Here is a 19,314-nt window from a genome sequence, read left to right as displayed (position 1 = left end):
TGAATAGTGTATTTGTGGAAACCTTTGACCACAGTACAGTGAAAGACATGACAATCCCAGTCAATTGACAGACGAAAAAACAAAATATGCCATTATGGCGAAAATGGAATAAAACGAGACAGCACATGACCTGATCTCTGCAAAGCACATGGTCCATCTCAGTAGCGAGTAACGCCCCCTCGTACACTTCTCAGTTCACTTACACGTCGTGGCATAATATCGATGAGACTGTCAATGCACTCTTGGTCCATCCTCTCCCACTTGTCTTCTGCCGCTCGTCGGAGGTCGTTTAGTGTTGAGAGAGGTGGTACACGCTTCCGGACAGCCCTTTTCAGCTTGCCCCATACATGTTCGATGGGGTTCATGTCTGGGGAAAATGGTGGCCAGTCCGTTCGAGTGATACCTGCATTGTCGATGAACGCTCCTACAATCCGCGCCCTGTGACGACGAGCATTGTCATCCTGCAACACGAAAGCATCTCCCACAGCAGCACGAAAAGGCGCAACAAAACGTTCCAAAATACAGTCCCGATATTTGACAGCATTCGTAGGCCCTTGGACAGCAACCAGTGGCGTGCGACGTCCCATCATGATGCCACCCCAAAACATGACCGAGCCACCTCCCTGTTGATGCCGCTCCACCACGTACCGAGCTCGAGCTTGGACTCTCGCCACACACGTATTCGACCATTATCAGCTCGCAAACACAGGCGGTATTCATCAGTAAAGAAAACACTGGACCATCGCTGAATGTCCCGGTCGTGGTGTTGTTGAGTCCACCGATATCGCACACTACGGCGTGTCATGGTTAACGGGGTCGCTATCCAGGGACGTCGCGCATGCAACCGTGCATTTGTAGCCGATTGCGAATGGTTTGTGGGGTCACGTGTACACCTGTAGCTCCGAACATGTCATTCCTGAGGTCTGCAGCAGTGCGTTCGGGGTTTCTCCGGGCAAGAATTCGGACATAGCGACCCTGTGCTAGGGTGGACGAAGGGGGACGACCACTGTGAGGACGATCGACAACGCCTCCAGTCCCCACATACCATTTCCATGTTTTGGACACGGCAGATACACTCACACCCACTCGCTGAGCAACCTGACAATAAGAATAACCTTCCTCCACTAAGGCGACAATTCGAACACGATTGTATTCTGATATCGTTACTGGAGGCATTTTTCTACCCAGGCAGGTGCGTTTCACTCACTGCAACACACGGAAACACAATGCATCTTACCGTACTGACAGCTCGGAGTGGTTGTGAGTTGCACTATTCCCACCCACGCCGCACGATGGTTCTGCTATTTCTGTCTGCTCTGCTGGTAACGTCTCGACTGACATCTACCATGAGTCACATGCCAGGCACCGTTCAATATTTCACTGTTTCACTAGTCAACTGGGGTGTTTCCAAACTTTTTTTGATGCCTATGCCCTTTAAATACACCATAATAAACGTGTTTTGTTGCTATAAACGGAGTTTTAATGCACTTTCTGCTGTTCTCTTAGGTTATTTAAGTTAATCCGGACTTTCGTTACACCGCTCAACTTATCCCTCCATTAGTCCGTTTTAACGAGGTTTTACTGTATATCATTAATCTTGCAATTCCTTTTCGGTGCCATAATGAACTAAGCTGCTATGTCACAATATTGAATCTTTATTTGAGAACTTCGGACTGAACAGTGCGGGCACAGTAACAGTAAGCTGTTATGCAACGGAAGCGATTTGCAACTGAAATGAAGTGCTGCTATAGCTCTTTTCAGTTCTTACGGCGGGCGCTCTAGAAGCTGGAAGGGGAAGTGGGGAGCGGGAAAGCGACCAATCCAGGACGATAAGAAACGTAGCGGCCAGTAGAACGAGTTTCACGCAGTACTTTTTCCGGCCGCGTCGTGTGTCTAGGCGCCACTGCTGTTGTCTGGTTGGTCTGGTTGGTCTGTTGCATAATCCCCGCTCCCCACTTCCCCTGCCAGCTTCTAGAGCGCCCGCCGCAAGAACTGAAAAGAGCTATAGCAGACGGCGGCGCTATCGTCAAGTCAAATATCTTTGCAGCATCTTCTTGTAACTCGATAACTCTTGTATTATCGAGAGGGAGCGGTTCAATGTACGTACAGTTAGATTGTTTAGTAAAATGAGCATTTTAATATTACGCATTTAAATATAAACAAAGTTGAGGAAAGTATGGTCTTAATCATTTCTTCTTTCCCATACGATTCTAGGACATTTGTGCATCACGAAGAAACTATTTGGGATACCAGGACAAATGATATCATTCCGGGATTGTCCTGGAAAATTCAGGACCTATAGTATAGGAGATTTTTCACACTCCCCACAGGTTACACAGTGAAGAAAATTCTGAAATATTTCTCTTCTACTAGTAAATTGTAAAGTCTGGAAAGTTAGTACAATTAGTGAATAGAATTCCACAAGTTTATTTAGTATTAGTATTGATACTTTTCTGTTCATTTTGTGTCAAACAACTTGAGAATTTTACGGTGTTTTCCTGGTTTTCTTAAAAACCATATTTCTTTAAGAAGACTCGAGGGGAAAAAATTGCAACTGATTTGACAGTCCGAATACAGTTTCTTATCGCAGAAATCCCGAAACTATCAGGAAATTGTAGACATGTGGTCTGCAGTCCCACCTGGTGTGTGAAATTACGTAATTTCCTTCTCATCAATATCTCATCCTATACGTCTATAATTTAGGAAAATAATATAAGTCCGAAGAATTTTTTTATGAACAGTGGATAGAACAGGTAATCTGGTAATTTTACTGAACCAAAAAGGGAAGGGGGTTGGCCCCATTGAACCACCCCCCTTAAATACGCCCATGCTGGTAGGTCTCGTAAGACAATGCTCACTGAAGCCAGTTTCTGCTTGCAGAATTTGTCAAACGAATTGTGGACGTACAATACAATACCTAGATCACATCCGGGTATAGAACACCAAGTTTACTTTGATATTATGCTTTAATGAAGGATTTTGCAACGTTTGAATTTGAATTTAAAATTTTGGGTGCGTCAGCACTAAGGCTATTTTGCACCCATCACAATATACGGGGTCCAGCCCCTTAGCGTTACGCATAACAACTCTAACGTTGCAGAACTAAAATCATAAAATATTAAAATCTTCTGACTTTCGTTAAAAGCTGAGGCTATAAAGGAGCACTCAGTACGAAGAAGGACAAAACACAGGACAACACAAACAAAATTATACTGGCCATGGGGCCAGTCGCCAGAGCCTAGTTAGTCTGCAGTCCAGGGTGTACTACGTGGAAGTGAGGTTGACTATTGGGTGCACTACGTGGAAGGAGCATCCCTTACACCCCGATTTTGCAACGTTTTCTTAAGTTCAAGTAGGTATTGCAAACCTAAGGTCCCTGTATAATCATATTAACTTAATTATTCTAAACGAAAAAGAGGGCATCTAGACAGACTAAAAAATTTGATAGGGTTTAATGTTATAAAAACTTAATTCAAACCTGCTGACCTAAGGTCCCTGTATAATCATATTAACTTAATTATTCTAAACGAAAAAGAGAGCATCTAGACAGACTAAAAAATTTGATAGGCTTTAATGTTATAAAAACTTAATTCAAACCTGCTGAGAATTTCAATTTGAATTTTCTTGGGTTAATAATTATTGTAACTATGAACTCCGATATATAAGGGAGGGTGGGTTAATTGCAAACACTTAAGGGGAATGGTGTGTTTGGGGTACTTTTTAACAACTAATTTGTTTCGAATTATGCTTTACTTTTTCAGTATTTGGTGATGAATAGTTTTACTGCTCACAGACAATGCTACATTGAATTCTGGTTTAGGAATATTACATTATATGAAATGTGGCAATGTTCGTCATTACCAAATGTCATGGGATAATGGCGAACACATTTGATATTATATAAAACATTATAATATGTATGCAGTTTGATTAATTTCTAAGAGGTCGATTTAACTTATTTAAAGACCAAGAAAACCTAAATATCATTCCTAAAGAACATTTTTGTAACCTTGAAAATGATACGAAACATAATAAAAGCCAAAATATAAACAAAATATAAAACTAACAAAAGTTCAAACAATTCAAACAGTTATACATTTACATAATCATTAATGTCTATCAATGAACATGCTATATAATTATTGCACATTTTTAATAGAGAAATTGATAGTATTATGTCATTTTACAGCGCTAGATAATAGCGAATTGTTGGTCGTTACCTTAAAACTCACCATTTATTTTATCCAGTAATACTGAAGTGACAACCTTCTGTATTCAACGCAAAAAATACACAAACACTACTCTGGCTTCCTACTTTTTAATTCATATGTGAATTCTAGAATGGCGTTAATGTTAATAACATTTACCTCCTTGCAAAATGTATCTTCTACTAACACCAAATCGCAATCACAAAAAAACTGTTCCACTACCGAACAACAGCTTCTACAGTAATGGCGATACAAGGAAGATGGCAGCACCAAACAAGCCTTCTTGAAACTTGACGGAAGCTTTATACACTTGTGTGTTTGCAAATACTCCGCGTTCAGTATTACCCTACTCTCACTTAAGAGCTTAGTAACTTCCACGAATGCTTAGAAGCACATTAAACGAATGCGTGTAATTAACTTGTTATGGTTTTTAACGAATCATGCATCAACTAATGCTTGGAATGAATAACTTGCAGAATCATAATTCCTCTCAGTTTGTGTTCTGTTTACATGAAAACAGCAGCAGGCCTCCTTTAAAGGATTGCCCATGCAATAATATATTGTTCATTTCTCCAGGATAAAGTGACGTCGTGCTGTGCTCATAAAAACTTCGCTTTGTTTTCTTCCGGTGGCCAGAAACGCTGAGAGATCTTTCGCATACCCTTAATGGGAAAAGATGGTCTGCAAGAGAAGAAGGAGCAAGTCAGGCGTGAGGATATCCGAATATCCCTTCGACTCTACCCCTCCCTGCTAGGCAACCCGCGATGCTGCAAATTATTATTAATAGCCATTTACGTTTCTGTTTCGAGGACGGGTAAAGCATGAATATATTTCTCATACGTGAAAAATTTCAGCTCGTCTTCACAACTGCAACTTTAAGTTTTTATTTTCAGAACTGGACGTGAGAGCATATACTTTAATCAGACATAGTAATAATTGTGGATATTACAAGTTTGTGGTTTAAGCTTTTGTTGTTTTCAGATAGGGTGGGCTGCTTATTGTGCACGCGCGATACGTTTCAAGCATTTCACGCCGATCACCATGGCGGAGTCGTTAGCGCAACGCTCTACGACACCAGGTTTCCAGTCTTCGATTCCCGGCTTGGTTATGGATGTTCCTTATGAGTGTCTGTTCATCAATTATTATCATCACTCATACTCATCGTAGCGATTAGCCAAAAGTGGCAGAACAGCGACGTTAAAAAACTTGTTGTTGTTGTTGATTTGTTTTATTTTACTTCGCTTTTCTTTCATTTTTGGCAAATCGCGACGATGATGATGATGACCGATGATATGATGAAATTAATGAATAAACACTAATAAAGAACACGCATGGCCAGGCCGGGATTCCAAGCAGGAACCCGTGGAGTCGTAACGCGAGCGCTATGCTAGCCACTCCTCCACAAAAATCAAACCAAGAGTGTCACAATGAGGGTGGAAGTGATCATAATTATAAGATCATAAATCGAAAAAAATATAAAGATTTGTAAAATTATAAGTACAATATTACAACATTCCGGGAAGACGAATGGGTATCTTTTCCATCCTTACGAAGACATGCAAGACTTGCCAAGTGCCAAAACAAGAAAGTATGTTTGTGAACAAGTATAAAGTCACCCCCACCCCGTTCTAAACCCTAATATGTCTTTCTGTGTGACGGAGTGGTACGCACAGCGCGCTACGACTCCAGGGGTGCCAGGTTCGAATCCCGGCCTGCGCACGGGCGTTCTTTGCGAGTGTCACTTCATCAATTTCATCATATCATAACTCATCGTCGTCGTCGTGATTAGCCAAAAGTAACAGAAAAACCATGGCAAATAAATCAATCATGTGTCTTCCTGGACAGAAGGCACTAAAGCACTCGTCATGCTGGAACCAGACTCAATTGCAGAGTGGTTAGCATCGCCCTCTACGAAGCAAGAGTCCTAGGTTCGAATCCTGAGTGTAGCGTAGACCTCTGTGCTTCGTTATCAGCATCATTATTCAATGAAAGTCCTCAATGTCACGATTATCCTACACAGATAGAAGAGTGGAGTAAAATAACCAAAGTCAAAAAGAAAAAAAAAACCTTATTGAATCCCCAACACAAACATGTTTATAGGAAATAGGAACTCTGTTTCACATATGGAAGCTAAATATATGCACATTCACGCCCAATATCTTTAGTTCTTCACCATAAAGACTGATGATCTTAAACATAAAGAAATATAGTTATTTCAGAGCGGATTAGATATCTACTCACTTTTCGTCAAACCACTACAAAAAAGATAATCTTTTCGATCTTGTATCTTTGTGGCTTCTGTTGTTAAGTTCTTGTGTTAAGTTGTAAATCTGTCAAATGAATTCGTCGTTTAGATCGAAATATAACTAACTCGCTTGCTCACATTGGATAAAGTGAATGCAGTGAAAATTGTTTGAAAGCTCTCTCCGGGTAAGGTATTTCTGGGTAACCTATTTTGTGTGAAAAACGGAGAAGCATTGAAATGTCCATTGTAACAGAAAAAAGGGAATCATTTGTTACAACAAATACTACTAAAAATAAATACGCGTCTGGGACTATTTAAAAATTCCGCACTAACAATGAAAAACAGGATAACATTATTTAATGTGATGGTTAGGACAATTATTACACATTACATGTATGCGTAGTGTGACAACACAATGCACCATCTTACCAGAAATCATTACAAAGCGTGCAAAACAAAGACATGAGAATAATATCTGGAGCAGACAGATGCGTCCCCAACATCCAAATTAGATCGTACATGACTTCATAGAAAGGGTAAAAACTCAAATTCTGGACAAAACAACCCCATCATCCGAATCCTATCATTCACAACTTCGGCCAACGGGATCCTAGAAGAAGGACTTATAAAATGCGAAGACTTAAAACACCGATTACATACAGTAAAACCATGCACGAAAAGTCAAGCAGCGTCACCGTTGATCATCGAATCAGAACAGAGCCCACATACGGTGAAATATAAGTTTATAATTACCAAATTAATAGATTATAATCAGATCTAGATACCTATATCCTGTCTCAGGTATCTCTGTAGCAAGGCCGCGCATAACGGCAGAGAAGGTTGGAAATCGAGTGGACATAGCGAAGCAGTACACCCTGCTGGAAAGACTGGTAACTGCAGTCGCTCCCCCTCCCCCCACGCAATCCTGTTCCGCTCAAGTGTTCATTGATGGAGTGTCACTACTTGCACAGATACTTGTTTACGTTCGCCTGCTCCAGAGATAAATGGGACAAAGTGTAGCCATATATAAGCAAGCCCTAATTCATAATTATAATCTCATTTGCCCAGTATACCAAGACAGTTGTGCGAATGGGAAAATCGACATATAGCAATGAAAACACAAAACAGGACATGAAAAACGACCATTAAAACAAAATAAGAAGGCAGGGCAACAAATGTTACGGACACTTCCAAACATGCAAAAGCGCCAAGATCACGGATCGGATCGAAACAATTCAATCTACATAAAATGCTGTGAATTATCAGATCCAAAGATTCAATTGACTTGCAAAATCATCATCTTTTAAAAACATAATAAATAAATAACCGTAAAAACTGCACCATGACGTCTGTCGTCTCATTGCTACAAAGAAAGTTCGCCACAGAAGCAACAATCACCAGGTTCTGCAGAGAGCAAAATGTCAATCCAACAGGAAATTAGCTTCTTGGTTTCCATCCAACAACCAGGGATTCGAACAATAGAAACTGCAACAATTGAAATCTCCAACTAAAACCCAAGCAATGCCAAGACATTCACCAAGTGAGTCAGAATTTTTATTTCCCAAGAAACTGTGTTAACAGGTCGATTTCTTTTAGTAACACCATGCAATCTATATGGGTCTTTTAAAGCTAAGTTGATTCGAAAACATAGAAATGCACTTAATTATCTTGGTTCCCTCTGCTAAGCGTTCTTCGCAGGATTCTCAGTGGGTGTTAGTTTATTTTACAAAGAACTGAAATTCTTCTCGGATATTCACTGAACGTGTCGAACTGATACTGAATGTGGTTGCCATGGCAACAATGAATGTTGCTTCATGAGGCAAGATGAAAATTTGTTTCATACCATCAATTCAATTTCTGAGCAATATACCAGTTCGAAGGGTGTTAGAGAAATGGACTGTTTTTACATATTCTCTATTGGTTTAATTATTTTACGTCGCTCAACGTTTATTTTTTGAGAAAATTCCAGCTATAGCACAGATGGTCAATTTACACTGAATTTGTCAACAATATGAAAAAGTAATAATAAAATAACACAAACTTGAACAAACTTTTTTACAGATTTACAAACATTTCTTCTGATGGAAGATCGTTTGGCTACACCGCTCGCAATCCCAACATGGCGGCTGGGAAACAACGAATCAGCGATCAGTTGAATTCTCTTCGACTGAAATCGGGCAATTTGGAGTCACAAGGCACCGAAAGTTCCTGGCGGGACAAAACAAATGAGTGTCGGATATGCAGCATGTTGCCAAATGTACTGTCAACCAGGGAGGGAGAGATAGATTTGATCAGCATAGTTACTGGATGAAAGTTGTAAAATAGTACACAAAGCACGAAAAATTAGTACACAAAACACCCAAATACTGTACAAACAAGCCAATAAAAACAGACGCACGCTTGAACGTTGTAACGGGAAAGCGATGTTACCCCTGCAGCTTTTACTTGCCAACTGAGGTTGATGACACTCATCGAGGCACACACCCCCGAGAATGATTAGTGGACAGATACACCTATGTAGCAAAAACTAGGTCAGCCGCCAGTTGGGCTTGCGATCAGTATAATCGCGACGATGAGGATAAATTGAGATGGTCACAAGCAAATATGGGCAAGACACAGAAGATTATACTGGCTGTGTCCAGACGCCACAGCCTCTTTAGTCTGCAAGAATGAGGTCCAGGGTGTACTACACGGAAAAGAGGTCGTCATTTGGGTTCATGGCGAAAGTCATCCCTTCCACCCTCTCTATTCAAATTCCAGTTCTTAATATTGAAGGAATGAGGTTGATATAATATCAACAGGTAGTATGCACTTGGGTGTTGCTTGTGGATGTTATTCAACATAATGCATTTTCTAATGGTACAGTCACGGACAATTCTCGGTTGTAACATTCCATGTCAATGGGGTTATTACAACCCACAAGTGTCCGTGACTGTACGTCTCAACAATAGTACGTAACAAAATATATCTCTGGACAAATTTAAGACGAACAGCGCTACTTAGAGAGGCATATATGGACAGAAGAAATAAATATGGGTTGAAAAGCACAATCTAAGTTGTTCTACCATCTACTCCCTCTGTCCCATAATTACAGTCCCGTATGCCAAAATGGTAGTACAGGAATGACAGACGAAGAGGAAGATGAAAAGCACAATTTGTACTGATCCTTGAGTAATAAAGTTGTATGACTCATTTCCGTGTTTCATGTTCTTCTTAGGGCCTCCTCCATGGCGCAGTGGTAGCGCCATTGCCTTGTAATCAAGGGGTCCCGGGTTCGATACCCGGTGGAGGCACAAGTGGTTCGGATCCTACTTTAAACTGTAGGTCCAGTCCCGATAAGCCTTACTGTGCATAAAGTGGACTTAAAAACAGCAACTCATGTTCTTCTTCTGTATACACCAATGTCACAGTTTGAATATCGGGCAAATATTATGAGACATCCAACAAAGGTGTACCGGACAATAATTATGGGACAGAGGGAGTACAATTTTTCAGATTTTTGCACGTTCCCGCTTTGCCTTACTTTAAATGCTTGCGCACACTCTCCGTTTTCCCCATGTTATTAGAAATTTCCTTGTGCATTCCAATAGCCACTGGCTAATGTAACAAGTTGGATAAAGGGATTCCACTATACTTTCCGCTGTTCATGATATATTATTGCAAAATAATAGAGCAATTTAAGTAGTGTTGTACGAGGGTCAGTCACAATGTGAGCTTCACTGATGTAAATCTCGCGAAAGGTGAGAGAATTTCGTGTATTTTGAAGATGTTTTGTTTGGTCGTTGCGAAAAAAAACTGCAGCCTGAAACCTGAAGAATTTGTCAAAGTTTGTTTTAAGTGCATTTCACGATCAGATTGACTAATCGGGACTCAATCTACAGTTTCAGGTGGGATGCGAAACACCAGGGGTCGAATCCGAGGCCCCCTTGATTACAAGGTGACAGCGGTAACGGCACACCATCGGAGAAACTCCTTATGAAGTGTTGGTGATTCAATAGTGTCCACACGCTTGTCACTCGTTTCTAACTCTCGTGATATTACTCGAAAGGTAAAACGAACGACGCTGATATCCGTGCTGAAATGGTGAAAATTGTATGTGCTGAAATGGTTTCCGTGTATCGTACTCACGCTACACGTTGGTCACAGGAACATCTGCGGAAATGTGAATGCAAGGTTAATATTTTGAACATCGATCGCTGTGTCATGACTTTAGCCCTTAGTGATTTGCACCTTTTTATTAAGCTGGAAATTCATCTAGGACAAAAGACCTTCAAGAGCGAATGACAAAATATGTGAGAAGTCTATTGTGATTTGATTTGATCGCGAAGATGAGGATGAGTGATGATATTATGCACATCATAACGGACGCTCACAAAGAGCAGCAACGTTCAGGCCGGGAATCGAACACGGGACCCCTGCCATCGTAGCACACTCTTCTAACCACTCCTACAAAGGGGTCTTATGCTAGCGTTACAAGCCATTCTAAATATACTGGAGAATTTACTACAATTCTAAAAAAAACTAAATACAAATTTACTTCATTTGCATCAATCAACGTTTTCCTATTCTTCCTTTAATCAAGGTGTCCCGGTGGAGGCATATAGTTGTCCGGACCCCATTTCAACTGTAGGTCCAGTCAAGATTAGCATTACTGTACAAGTGGACTGAAAACACACACTGAATCAATCAAATTCAACCTATTCTTCCTAGATCGGCAGTTGTATTTAACACAGACACAGCATAAAAATATGGGATGAATGTACGATTCCGGTGACATCAATTGCTCAGGTTTGTAAGTCAAGCGCGCATGCAGTGTATCAACGATAAAACATTTTCCCACTGTATCGATTTTCAACTCTCCCCAGTGCAGGCAATTCGTTTGAATAATATTTTGCAATAAGAAATCAACTAACTTCATTTCGCATAGTCTAATTTTACTACTCACACCATATTACATCACCTTGACAACAATGACAAAACGAAAGAATATCAATATTTTACTGTGTCAAGATTTTTTTCAATCTTTACCACACGCACATCATTATATGCACGAGGAGACGCTTGATCAGTCGACAAAGTTTGTTTGAAGTTCGCTTTGTGTACAGATAGGCTAATCGGCACTGGAACTACAGTTTAAATTGGGACTCGAATCACGATGCGCTTCCACCTGGAATCGAACCCGGGATCCCTTGATTACAAAGCGACAGCGATACCGTTACACCCTTGGGTTTTCCCTAGGAATCGCTTGATGTCCTTAGTTTAGTCTAAGGGTGCCAAAAACATTATTTTATTCGTCAGAGAACCTTTCGCATCTTGGTGCTCTGGTCATTTTAAGTGTCTGAGAATAGAATAGAAAAGTCTTTTCCTTTGCTACAGAGCGAGGTTCAGCCTTAGGCTGCTCTACCATTTAACTCTGGAAATTAAAAGTTACAGTACATATGCTTATAACACTACAATCAAACATGAATGAATATAACGTAAATGAGAAAAAATAAATTAAGACAGAATACCATGAAAGACACATTAACACACACACACACGAACACACGTGCACAGGGTGAGCCAAAAGTCCCATTACCCCCTATGTATTTTCCGACGAGGGAAGGTTATGGATATGAAGTAAATAGAGTATGATAAGAAACGAGACATGTTAGTTGAGGAGGTTACAGACAACAATTTAGTCCAGAATGTGTGTGTGGACACCATCATTTTCATAACAGAGAATTATGCGCCTCCAGGTACGGTGTGAAATTCTACGCAGCATTGTGCGAGTGATCGTGGCAAATGCATGCCGAACGGCTTCTTTCATTGTGTGGTAACGCGTGCCGGCAACTTGCTGTTTGATATAACCCCACAATGCATTATTACACGATGAAAGATCGGGACTTCTCGGAGGTCAGTTCAGAGGTGCTGGTAACTGTGGGGAGAACCACGTCCAATCCATCTGTTACGAAACACCATTAAGATATTCTCGCACGGCAATCGAACAATGGGCTGAAACCAGATGAGATCGATAAGTCCTTCGGCTTGCAGTTGAGGGACAAACCAGTCTCGTAACATGGTGAGATAGGTTTCACCGTTGACAGGACCCTGAAAGAAATATGGACCGAAAAGTGATGTTGCTGACATTGCAGCCCAAAGCATAACATGGGGAGGGTTCTTTTCCACCTCCTCAAATACGTGGAGATTTTCTATACTCCACAGGTATCTGCACACTACTACTACTACTTTTTAGAAATACAACCACTAAGTACCTGCGAGGCAATGGGACTTTTGGCTCACCCTGTACATAACACACTTTCCAAATAACACACTTTCCAAATCGAGACAAAAATAACTTACACACAATTTGAAATTCGTCTGACTACCACACTAAAGGTCCCGGGTTCGACCCCCGGCCGGTTCAAATCCGGGAACTTTTCTAACATTGGAAGCGGCCCCGGCGCCCACCCAGCGTCGAATAACATGGATACCTGGGGGAAACCGTACCTTGAGGGGTAAAGGCGGTCAGGGGCGTGATGCTGATCACATCACCCCCACTCACGACCGGATCAAGAAAAAACAATCAAGAAAGTATGGGGTGTTACCCCCAAACCCCCTATACGCCTTCATGGCGTGATGCTATGCACAGGGGAGCACAATTTGAAATGTTCGTTGTGTCAAGTAAATGTTCGCAAAATACAGAGTTTCACCTAGATAAAGGTGTAATGATACGTTTATCTGTAGCTTCACCGCATAGAAATTTGTTTTACTTGTTTTTCCCAAGTTAATCCCGAAGATGAAGATGAATAATGATGACATGATGCATAATTTAGTGGCCAAGACTCTCACCGATACGGTTTATATAATATTACATATTATTCAGATTCAAAAAAGGGAAAATTTTTCAACTGCGTCTAATCAAACATAGCTAAAGATGGCAACTAGTTGAATCGAACTGAAACACTTTGAAAACTCTTCGCAATTTAAGGTTTTACTGTAGTCTCTAATATTAGTAGACACAGAAACGGTGTTATTTATTTATATTTTTCCTTGTTAAGAATAAATTAATTCATGAACCCTGACGTACGTCAGATGTGTTTTGTTCATCTAAAGCCAAAATCTGGGCTTAAAATACGCAAAAATGCACACAAGTGAGAGCTATACGAAGGTATATTTCACAAACAGTCAAGTCGAAAGAACAAAGTAACGTTTGTCATATGATCAAACGTGCGTACATTCTGTCGTGGTAATTCCAGCAAAAATAAACGTGTGTTGAAAATTTCATGTTGTCACAATGTGTAGTTATCCACAGCCTACAGTGTTTGTGTACTGTGCATGTTTTCTAAAAATAGAGATATACACAGCCATAGCACAGAAATCAATATAATGTCCATTTCAGCACAGTTCGCATAATCAAGACTTAAAATTCACTAGCTCACAAGATTCCTCAAGGATTTTTGATCCATAAACTAACACAATTTCAGATTGTTTTACGTTAAATCATGATGTCAAATTTGTTTCACAGCATAAATGATTTTCTGACATATTGATACGGTCTAGGTATTAAGCATATGGCTACAAGGTATGGTCTTTACGGCCAGAAGAAGATAAATCATAAGCAGATGTATTCTGTGTACTGCTTGCTATATCATGGGTTCAATGTATTTGAATGTTTCGGACATAACGTCCAGTTTATATTAAATATGTTAATTGTTCACCGTCTGGTTTTTATCTTGTGCAACTTATATTAATCTATATTATCATGTCCTTCACTCCGAACCTATCAATTTGGCGCTGCGGACAGTGAACAGAGGATTGACAGTGAATAGAATATTTGATGGATTCTAGTCATATCGTCAGGATAACTTCATGACTTTATCGGCACGGGATAGTGACAAGTACGATTTCATGTAGCAAATCAACAAGACGGTGTTTTACAGGTAACATTCAGTTTGCTAATTTTGTTCACGCTTAAGCGAAAGCAAGTTTCAGTTACACATCGTAACTTTTATATTTTCCAGTTATTTCTATCAGTTAATGTAATTTGAAGTTTCGATAACATGGCTCTCAACATTACATTCAGCGAATTTGCTGAAGAAAATGAAGATATCGAGAGTTATTTCATGCGTTTTGATCAACACTGTCTCGCCCAGAATGTGGCAAATGAAAGAAAGTCATCATCGGAGGTGAAACATTGCTAGAATGCTTCACACGCACGTGTGATGTCCTGAATCGTCTGGCCAAACACAATGTCAAAGCGAGCGCCAGCAAAAGCCAATTCCTAACCTCATCTATCGAGTACCTAGGATACAAGATTGACATCAATGGTATACGGCCGTCAGACAAGAACTTGGAGGCCATCCTAAATTCTCCACCCCCTCAAGACAAATCACAATTACGTTCCTTCATCGGGATGATCAACTTTCATCGAACGTTTGTACCCAACTTAGCTTCGAAACTTCACTTTTTGCTTTCTTTACTCAAGAAAAACGTCTCTTGGAACTGGGAGGAGAACTGTCAACACGAGTTCGACAGCATCATGGCGGAACTTTGACAGGTAAATCCTTAAATCCTATTGTGCCTTTCGACCCAACGAAGCCAGTTGTACTTATCACTGATGGCTCTCCTTTCGGCTGTGGCGCGCAATTGTGTCATCGAGTTGAAAGGGGTCTACAGACTATCGCCTGCTCTTCTACCACCTTCAGTGAGACGGAGCGGAGATACTCCCAGGTAGAGAGAGAAGCTCTAGCCATAGTTCACGGTATCAAGCGATTTCACAAATTTTTACTCGGATCCAAGTTCGAGATTGTTACAGACGCACGTGCTGTAAAGTTTATATTTTCTCCGGATCGAGCCATTTCAAAACATTCATCCAATAGATTGATGAGATGGGCTCTACTTTTATCTTCATACCGATATAATATAATTCATTCCAGCAAGGTGGAAGTAGCTGACATGCTAAGCAGGTTGCCTACGCAAACACGTGACGCAATACCAGCTGGGGAAGAAGAACTTCATGCATATTTCGGGTCCATTGAAGACGTTGTAGCTCCTCTTTCTCGAGACTCAATACAGAACGCCACTTCAGAAGACCCACTGCTCTCATTAGTTGTGTCCTGTGTAGTAAATGGTTGGTCGGATCAACTCGACACGTCTACCGAACGGAAGAAGCTCGCACCTTTCTTCGAAAGAAGAGCTCACCTAACGTACGAGCAGGGAACGCTCATGTGGTCGGGTAGACTTATCATTCCCACAGTTAAACGGAATGAAGTTCTTAGAGCTTTACACGATGGACACATAGGTTCAACTCGTATGAAAGAGTTGTGTCTTTCCAGATTTTGGTGGCCAGGCATGTCAACAGAGATTACGGATTTTGTAGCGAGCTGCAATACATGCCGAGCTAATGCTCCTAAGGTCCGCAACGGACCCGATTCTTCATGGCCTCTTGCTTCGTACGTGAACGAGAGATGGCATATAGACAATTTTTTCTTTGCAGGGCGTAAGTTCCTACTGATAGTAGACGCCTTCAGCAAGTGGACAGAAGTATGGCCTGTACACACATTGGACACAAAGGAAACTATCCGCTGGCTTATGCAATCTTGCGCCACGCTAGGGATACCAAATACTATCGTATCCGACAACGGCCCAACGTTCACTTCTCTCGAATTTCGTAACTTTTGCCTTAAGAATGGTATCAAACATGTTACTTCACCACCTTATCACAGCCCTAGCAACGGCTTAGCCGAACGATACGTTCGTACTGTCAAAACCGCTCTTGTCAAGCTTATAACTGACAAACCCAATCTGAGCACGCTTGAACTTGATATGGGGATCGCCAACCTTCTTTTCATCCTTCGGAACACGCGACTGGGTGGAAAAGGAAGCCTGCCAGCACTTTCGGTCTTGAAACACTGACCCAGATTTTGGTGGGAACCAAACAATCTGCCTCTGTCGAGTGAATCTCCGTTCAAGCCGAGGAAGTCAGCAAAGTTTCAGAACGATTCTTCATCGAGATATGGTACTTTCGCCATCAACTCAGCAGTTTGGGTTCAATCACCTAAGCACGGTACTCCAAATTACATCCCAGGAGTTGTCATTCGTCGAATTGGAGATAGTATCCTCTACGAGATAATGTTGGAAGATGGAATCAAACGAGTGGTACATCCCAGGTGGTTGAAGAGACGTGTTTCACGTGACACTGCAGATAACGACGACTTCAACGTTACAATACCAAATAGAAATTCAACAAATCCCGGTGGGACAGTACCAGAACCTACCCCAGGCAGAGCCGGATACCCAGGACCAGGTCCTAGCACACCTCACTCGTCTCCGAGAAGGTCTACCAGGATTCGCCGCCCACCAGATCGATACGGTCATCAGCATACCTGATTTTTTTTTTTAATGGGACACCTGGAGGGATGATACGGTCTAGGTATTAAGCATATGGCTACAAGGTATGGTCTTTACGGCCAGAAGAAGATAAATCATAAGCAGATGTATTCTGTGTGCTGCTTGCTACATCATGGGCTCAATGTATTTGAATGTTTCGGACATAACGTCCAGTTTATATTAAATATGTTAATTGTTCACCGTCTGGTTTTTATCTTGTGCAACTTATATTAATCTACATTACCATGTCCTTCACTCCGAACCTATCACATATGATTTCTTCAATAAGCCTTAAGCAACAATCTTTTATATAACAGGTTTTAACGCGTATCTTTTTATATCTAATCCATTCTCATTAATGTTTGCTGTTATTCTTGAAATTATTATCTGTAATAATTTTGTAATTGTTTCTCTATTCCCCATTGCCATTTAATACCTATAAAGTTTTAATATCTTTTAATGGTAATAAAGCATTGTCACATTATACATGTCTCATTTCGCATCTTGAGGCAATATGTACGTACACTGATCTTTATTAATTTACGTCTTTAGAAACATATAGTTTACCTATTCAGTATCATTGTACAAATTGTAGTTGTGTAATGTCTGACTAAGCGGAAATAAAGCAATCAATGAATACATGTTGTAAATGTATATGATGGTTTTAGCTTCTGCAATTCGATACTTGTCTCAGCTCTGGGTCAGTAAATAAATAAACATTAAAAAAGTCCACTCTTTACGAAACACCCTGTGTTGTAGTAGAATACAGATAAGCGAGAAACAAACCAAACATGATTTATCGATTCGGTAATGGATGCGGGATAAGTCTTAACACCGCTGCATTTTGGTTGTTAAGATAATATTTGGTTGACTCAGCGCAAACACAAATAATCCGAATCGTTTCGTGCGCAAACACAACCGTGAGTCAAAATAGACACGCGGAGAGAACGATATTACCTCTCTATTACAAACTTCACATCCGCTGGCACTTGTTGCACTTGGGGAAGCGACAACCATTTTGCATTAAGGCGACAGATGTTCGTGATGCATTTAAGCGCTCCTTATCTCACTAAGAACACACCAAGTGCCATGATTATCATATGAAGTCCAACCGTGAAGATAATAAACTTCAGTTATTTGGAATATTTCTGATCACTCCCCAAAACAAAAGCAGTTCACAAACGAATATTTTATTTTTGGAAATTAACGGCAGTTTGTGACAGAAAATACAGGGTGTCCGGGCTAGAGGTATACAAAAATACACACATATATTTTAGCATCTGTGGAGTTTATTCACATTCTTGTCCCGGTTTTGTACAACGTAACTCGGAAAGTTTTAATGCATGCTTGTACAGATACACCTCAATGTGGGCACCATTTTTAGCTTGACAGATATCCAAACGATACGCAAGCTTGTGCCAAGGGTTGAGCATTTGAGGCGCTTCAGCGATACGATGTCTGATGTCTCAAATCAAGCAAATCGTAAACTTTCCTCCTGTGCACAACATCTTTAATGAAGCCCCATGCAAAAAGTCTAATGTTGTCAAATCTGGGGATCTCGGTGGACAGGCAGTTTCTGCGATGTGTGACTCGACATCGTCCAAGTGGACTACTGAAACGTAGGAACGATGGTCCATCGACATAGCTTCAACGACACAATACAGTATAAGGATAATTTTTCGCATTTTAAGCAGTTATTTTGTGTACCTCTATCCCTTTATTTATTTCATGGCTACATAAGTGAGACTGTTGCTGTTTATTTCCTTCTACTAACAAGACATTTTTATGTGTAAAGTACAGCGAATTAGTTGCTAACTTGATTACTAGCATTCAGAAGCGCCAACTTAAGATAAATTGGCGGTGGGGGGCAAGTTAAATTGTTTGGGAGTAAGATCGGCATAAACATTTCTACGTGATTTTTGGGGTGGGGGCAGAAAGTGCCTTGCTCCCCCGACGCAAGTCGTCGCATCTGCGAGCATTCATAGCCAAGTGTAATGTAGTACAAGGCAAATTAGACATTCCTATTTTCAATCTATTTCATTCTTTATTTTATGTGTTTTCAGGAAATTGAATTTTGCTTCATTTGCAGCAGAGGTTTCAATTCTTCAACCACACGTTGCGGAAAACAGAATGAGTGAAAATGGAGACAATTTACCCACTGTACAGAAATGTTGATCTGTCTAAGTTATTTTCTGCTTTCAATACGTTCCAACGTAAAATGGCTAACGCTGTATTTGGAATCTTTTATTAAATAAAAATAAAGAAATAAATAAAAAGTGTCGCTAAGTTGGAAACTATGCGATAGAAAACTTTATCTATTTATTTATTTATTTATACCCTTGACCCTCTGTACGACAAATAACATATATACAATCGCAATAGCACCACATAAAACTACACATTGCTTCACTGTAACATATTCCCACGAGCTAAAAACAACTGAAAACGTTCGTAAACAATATAATTTTCATAAGTCATACAAAAAATGTC

General features: G+C 40.5%; 1 protein-coding gene across 1 annotated transcript; it reads right to left on the bottom strand.

Annotated features, from left to right (window-relative positions):
- Positions 1-819: 819 nt before the first annotated feature.
- LOC145986826 (uncharacterized) lies at positions 820-1,176 on the bottom strand. The gene has a single exon (XM_083121298.1). The coding sequence runs from the start codon at positions 1,174-1,176 to the stop codon at positions 820-822; it is 357 nt and encodes a 118-aa protein (XP_082977424.1).
- Between the last annotated feature and the right edge of the window lie 18,138 nt (positions 1,177-19,314).

This window comes from Lepisma saccharinum, chromosome 4 (genome assembly GCF_977018435.1).
Source record: "Lepisma saccharinum chromosome 4, izLepSacc3.1, whole genome shotgun sequence".
NCBI lineage: Eukaryota > Metazoa > Arthropoda > Insecta > Zygentoma > Lepismatidae > Lepisma > Lepisma saccharinum.
The sequence above is the reverse complement of the archived record's forward strand: the minus strand, read 5'-3'. Positions and strand labels throughout refer to the sequence as shown.

What these genes read in the sequence shown, in the direction of transcription:
- LOC145986826 (XM_083121298.1), bottom strand. Translation starts at nt 1,176, where the DNA reads ATGCCTCCAGTAACGATATCAGAATACAATCGTGTTCGAATTGTCGCC.